This window comes from Caretta caretta, chromosome 7 (genome assembly GCF_965140235.1).
Source record: "Caretta caretta isolate rCarCar2 chromosome 7, rCarCar1.hap1, whole genome shotgun sequence".
Classification (NCBI taxonomy): Eukaryota; Metazoa; Chordata; order Testudines; family Cheloniidae; genus Caretta; species Caretta caretta.
The window spans coordinates 117,927,437-117,933,436 of record NC_134212.1 but is presented as its reverse complement, the minus strand read 5'-3'; the positions used below and the strand labels follow the sequence as shown (position 1 = coordinate 117,933,436).

General features: G+C 45.0%; 1 protein-coding gene across 3 annotated transcripts in view; it reads right to left on the bottom strand.

Annotated features, from left to right (window-relative positions):
* Positions 1–2,731: 2,731 nt before the first annotated feature.
* The window catches only part of XPNPEP1 (X-prolyl aminopeptidase 1), a 45,683-nt gene continuing 42,414 nt past the window's right edge, over positions 2,732–6,000 (bottom strand). For all 3 annotated transcript variants that reach the window (XM_048857832.2, XM_048857833.2, XM_048857831.2), the window contains 3 exons: positions 5,059–5,135; positions 4,055–4,153; positions 2,732–3,284 (listed from right to left, as the gene is read on the bottom strand). In XM_048857832.2, the coding sequence (XP_048713789.2) occupies positions 3,156–3,284; positions 4,055–4,153; positions 5,059–5,135 (305 nt within the window). In that variant the 3' untranslated portion in view covers positions 2,732–3,155. The remainder of the gene's footprint in view (positions 3,285–4,054; positions 4,154–5,058; positions 5,136–6,000) is intronic.

Here is a 6,000-nt window from a genome sequence, read left to right as displayed (position 1 = left end):
TCGGTCTCTTTGGATGCAGCAAACTTAATCATCATTTCTGTGCACAGCCAGTGAGAAGGACTAGACGCAGCAGGGAGATGTCTCTGGGGAACTCTGGCTCACTGATTGTTACCGGGAAGGCCACCTTTAGACTGACAGAGTCTTGAAGAATTTGCTGGCAAGGCAGACAGGAACCTGACTTAGAGCTTAGCAGCAACAAAGCGCCCTTGAGATGGCAGAGGGGTAACACAGAGGCCCACAGTTCTGGGTGTCCTGAGATTGATGTCACAGCGGGGAGTCAATATAATGATATCATCAGAACAGCAGGTTTATTCCCGCCATAACTCTTGCAGTAACATGCTCGACTATAACAGAAGTTGGCCTTGTGGCATGATCTTAAATGATCATATGCCCAACGTGGTAGAAAATGCATTCAGAAATAGAGCTGGTTGAAAATTTGCCCTCAAATTTTTCTACCAAAATTAGCCTTTTTCGTACCTCCCCAAGGAAAATTTCCATGTGAAATTTTCTCTTTTGGGGAGGTTTTTTGATAGACAAACAAAACTATTTAATTGTTTTTCAGAGTTTGGGGGAGGGTTCTTGCCTTTTCTCTTCCTTCCCTCTGTTTCCCACTCCCTGCTCTTCCTTTTTTCCCCCTTTTACATTGTGACACTGAAAAAGGGGGGGAGGAGCAGAAACTGAAAAGCAAAAACCAGAAAAAAATTTAATTTTTGAGTTTTCTCTGAAAACTGGGGGGAAATTGTGGGAACTTTAAGGAAAAAACCCTGAAGTATTTAAAAATTTCCCCATGAAAAGCCAATTGGCATTTTTCTGCCAGCTCCAGCTAGAAGACTTCACTTCTCCCTGCTGTCCCCTACTTTTGGTATCTAACAGCAACCATGCAAGAGGGACAACTTCCCATCAATGCAGGACAGGGGACATGCCTCACTCTTGGCTACTATATTTGACCTTTGGTAGTCTGCTATCAGGGCTCCTGTGTCTGTCTTTCTATTCGTGGAGCATGAGACAAAGTAAAGAAGAAGAGTGTGATCAATTGAAGCCAAGGAGTTGGCAGGAAGTAGCTAATGCAGATTGGAATCTGAGCAGGACTCCAAGGCCTTGAACTGCCTTATTTTTGGGAGGTTTAACAATTACAGGTGCCTAGGATCTTCATTTTACATCTCAGTCTTTAGTCATTCAGCAGCAGCCTGTCTCCATACATGATACCTAATTCAGCTAGCAAGGTCATTGCTTTCCACAGCTGGGATTTCCCTAAAAGTGTCTCATCCAACTATTGACCCTGCTTAGTTTCTGAGATCAGACAAGATCACAACACGAGGCAGTATGGCTGCAGGCATAGAACAGGTACCTCTCTCATCATTCATTCCCAGCTGTGCACAAGTTAATTTGGATGGCAATTAACACAGATTCGTCTCCATGTGATGATTTGTTGAGAAAGCACTTGTATGAACTTTGAAATTGTCATATCACATGTCAGGTATTTGGCAAAGAAGCACCCAGTAAAGGCAAGCAAGACATTTCTCACCCAGGATTATAATGCCACTAAAACTGTGCACACAAGAAAAAAATAACACTGATTTGCACTGAAATATTATCACAACCTTACAGGGACACAATCAAGATAAAAGTAATACTTGAAAAAAAAAAACCACGCATCTAAGTTTTTATGCCTTGGATAAAGTGAATTTGAAAAAGCCAGCCACTCAGATTTTTAATGTTTTTCACTTTGGGTTTTTTCCTCAGCTTGGATTGTGTAATGATGAGATTGGTTGGTTTCACTGCCTATTTCTAGTCAGTTTCACTTGCAGGTTCTCAGGCACCTGCACCTCATTTGGGTTTCCAGCACTGCTGAGGAATATTTAAACAAACTTATGTCATTTAATGTGGCTTAATTACTGTTTTCACTTTTAAAAAAATTACAGAAATACATTTGAGCTACAAGGGCTTGGCAGCATCTCGTCATCATCAGACCTACGGCTTGGCTGGAAAAACTCTTGGTTTTCCTGGAGTTTCTAAGAGGTTTCAGAATTTGTTTCCAGCGAGAGGCTGGACTGTTAATTCAAGTGCTTTAGTGAAGATCGTGTGACAATATCATTACACATTATGAGCCTAACTCTGCTTTCGTTGCAAAAAACACTGAGCGATGGGATTTTTTTCTCCATCACTGAGGCAGGGTGCAGGGCACTTGTGCATAATGTTTGTTTGCAGTCTATTGTTTAGCCAATAGATGTCTGTGTGTTGTACTGAGATCCAGACAGAGCAAGTCCCTGGTAAACAAAGGCAGACTGAGCTGGAACTTGAGCTATGAACACAACGCATTGTGAAAGCCTGTTTTGGTTCGTGTCCACCTTAGCTGTTTGCTTTAAACACCTACCACAGGAAGGGCTATGATTCCATGACACTGTACTCTTATATACTGCATTGATTGGCACCATATAAGTAGACAGACCAATACTATAGCCTACGGGCAGGCGGTTCAGCTGTGGCCTTTTGCATTCACACACCTCCATAGGGTTTTGTTTGCAATGCTGTGCAGAGATCTGCCACAAAGTAGAATACTCCTATGATGTTTCTTAACACCTGCCCCAACTCCAAGGGAAAGGTGTGTCCATGTATTTCAAGCCAGGTGTGCCCGTGGTGGGTGAGGACTGGGGTTGGCTCTGAGTTTAACAGCCAATTAAATCCGTTACATCACTGACAGACCAGGGAGACTGAAGGCAACAGACCAAAGCAGGGCTCTGAAGCTTTTATTACTGATCAGAAACACAGGCTCATAAGCATAACAGTTAACATCAGCAGTGTATTGGCAACTGGAACCCAAGAATGTAAAACCACTGGGTTTTCACAGTGATAAATCAAAATGTATAAAACACTCCAGTTATTGTCTCCTCGAGTGATTGTTTCAGCAAGGCCCAGATTGCAAAAGCAGAAGACTTCACTTTTGAGATTTGCTCATTATCAGACAATTTGTTCACAGATGGAACGCTCCTGTCCCCCCACAAAAGAAAAGCTAAACAAAAATTCCCCTTCCCTCCCCTATTTCCAAATGGTTCTCAAAGGCTCTTCCTCAATCCACATTCATTTTTCAAAACGAGGGACGGGGGAATAGAGGATTTTACGGTTGAATGATTCTGTCACCATGTAAAAAGTTGGTTTTAATGCATTTTTGTGATGGGCTCCGTCTCCCTGATGAGCCATTGGAGAGCCTCGTGTCGTCCTTGGCTCTTCAGTTCTGCCCCAATCACCTCCCTGCATTTCCGGTGGTAATCGTTCACCCAGTCGCACTAGAGAAAGGGACAGGAGCAACGTTTAATGCAAATCAAGAAGAGGGGGAGCGGAGGTTGATCTGTTCATCCTGCACTTTGCATGGGCAACATCGTCAGCTCTCAGTGGGGAACTGACCGGGTCATGAGAGCAGAAGGGAAAAGGGCCAGGCCCATATATTCAGGAATGGCTTGTAATTGTGGGTGTCAAAACTGAGGCACCTAGGACCTGATTTTCAGAGGTGCTGATGCTCTTTTTTGCCTTCAGTTGGATCCATGGCTACCTTAGCATCTCTAAAAATGGGTGTCTCCAACAAAGTCAGTGGCCACTTTTTAATACTTGGGCCTGAGAGCCCTGGAGTCATTACATACACTGCCCTGAATGGGACTATACACCTAGATATGGGCTACCATTTTGGGCCTGACAGCCAATGAAGATACTGCATGCAACATGCATGCAGAAAAGGGAACGTGGGTGGGGCTATTGGTCAGGAGAGGGTAGGAAGGAAGAGGAGAGAAGGCAAGTATTGGAAAAGAGATGGGGAGGGCTACTCTAGGTGGGGGGGTCAACATTATAGAAGGGCTGAAGCAAAGGAAACGAAGTAGGTAGCAACATGATAGGGCTGGTAGCGTAGGGAATAAGAGGAGAGTCAAGCAGAGATTAGTTTAGGTGAGCTGCCAAAGTGAAATCACCGCCAGCAGGAAGGTAGTCTACTGAGAGATGAAGGGGAGATCAGGATCCTTTGGCCCTTTAGAATGAGTCCACTCCCCTCCATCACTACTTCCCTTACCTCTTTTTGTGTCAGTAAAGGGACACTGATCATTTTAGTCTGGATCGGAACCAGGGTTAGCGGCTCAAAAGTCAGGCTCCCTCTGTTACAGAAGTTGTACTGCAAAGGAACGAGGAAAGACATCCTTAGTCATTGGAAACTGCTCCAGCTGGATAGGAGTGTTCTGTACAACATGTGCAACCCCGGTGCTTGGCATGGCTTACGCATGGTTCAGAAGGGAAAACATTTGGCTGGCGTTCCAAATGTGGGAGGGCCTGACGTAAAGTCCACTGAAGTCAATGGAAGTCTACATTTGGGCTTCAGATCAGATCCCTGAAGCCCAAATCTGAGATCGTCTTGTAGAGGGGCAGCTACCTGGAATTGGTTATTTTGGCATTCTAGTGACATTTCACCCTAAGAGATTTAGCAGACAATTAAATGTTCCTGTTTGAAAGCACCTGTGTTTAATGAACGCATAATCCCCCCAACCAGGCAGGTGTGGGTGTTGAAGCCGACTATATTGGCTCTACTCCAGCTGGAGACCCTGCCATGCCTAGGAAAATCCAGCTGCGGAGGGACCCATTAGCTTTACAACCCCACAGTGACACAAAGAGGCTGGAATGCAGAGACTCAAGCCCTGGATCTCCAGAGCAGAGAGAGGACACTTAGGAGGATTCTGCTGCACAGATTTTAACCTTGCCTGATCTTTTCTAGTGAGCTGTGCAGATCACAGCAGCACCAGCATTGTCCTCATTATATCTGTTTATAGGAAGAGACTGGGACTCAGTCTCCTTTCAGAGAAAAGTCCTCATACGTTTTCCCTGAGTGAAACATTTGCAAGTGCAGTAACCCAGCCCCGTGGGAAAACTAGACCTGTGGGTACCACTGCCTGCAATATTGACCTGCTTCCATGCTTCCAGTTCCAGGCTTTTCATTCAAAATCCATGAGAGATTCGTGTTTTTACAACCACCAGCTCACCGAGAAATGATAAGGTGCTTCTTGAGCACGCTCAGAAGTCACTCACCTTGGTTTTGGCAGGGACCACGAGTACCACATTTTCTATGCGGATCCCAAAAGACTCATCTTCATAATACCCAGGCTCTGCAGAGACAGACAATAATCAGTCAATCCCTGCCGGATAGCACAGCCACTTATCACAACAGGTGAATTTCCTCCTGGGGCTTTAGTTCATCTGCATAGCTAAATAGTCTGGACATCTGGCACCCACGGAGGGGAACAAATTTCCCATTCTGTCTAATCTGCATGCCCAGCCCAAGCAAGGTGACAGGCTGCCCCAGTTTAGGGAGTCACCTTCCAACCTCAAGAGAAGAATACAAAGTGGGTGTCACATCTGTTTAAATCACCGGAATTCTGCCAACGCTACTCATCCAGTTACCACAGGCCAAAACATCCCAGTCTGTTTTAAGGGGTGCCCATTGTACACAATGCCCTCCATGTAAGGATCTCAACTTCACAAACTTGAATGAATTTAGTCTCACAAACCCTCCACCCCCGCCCCCATACACGGGGTAGCTAAGTATTATTATCCCCATATTTTCCCACAGAGGAAACTGAGGCATAGAAAGGTTAAACAATTGCCCCAAGGACACACAGACAGTCCGTGGATTAGGTCCTACAAGTCCTGCTGCCCATTCCTATGTGGTCGCTATAAGACCATCCTTCCACTGAAGAATGGGAAAATATGTCTGAGGCTCTGGTTTGCCTCTCAACCTGCTTTGCCAGCAATAGTTCCATTGACTTTAACAGTTACATTGGTGTAAACCAGGAGAAAGTGAGAGCAGAATCAGGCCTGTAGTATCACAATAGAAAGATGGGGTCTTAAGACACCTGACTCCAGGTATAATGGGATTTGGTCTCTCTCTAGATATCTTAAACAAGGAATTACTTGGCAAATGGAAAGGCAGGAAACATCCCCCCACCCTCATTGCTTTTCAGATTTGTTCCC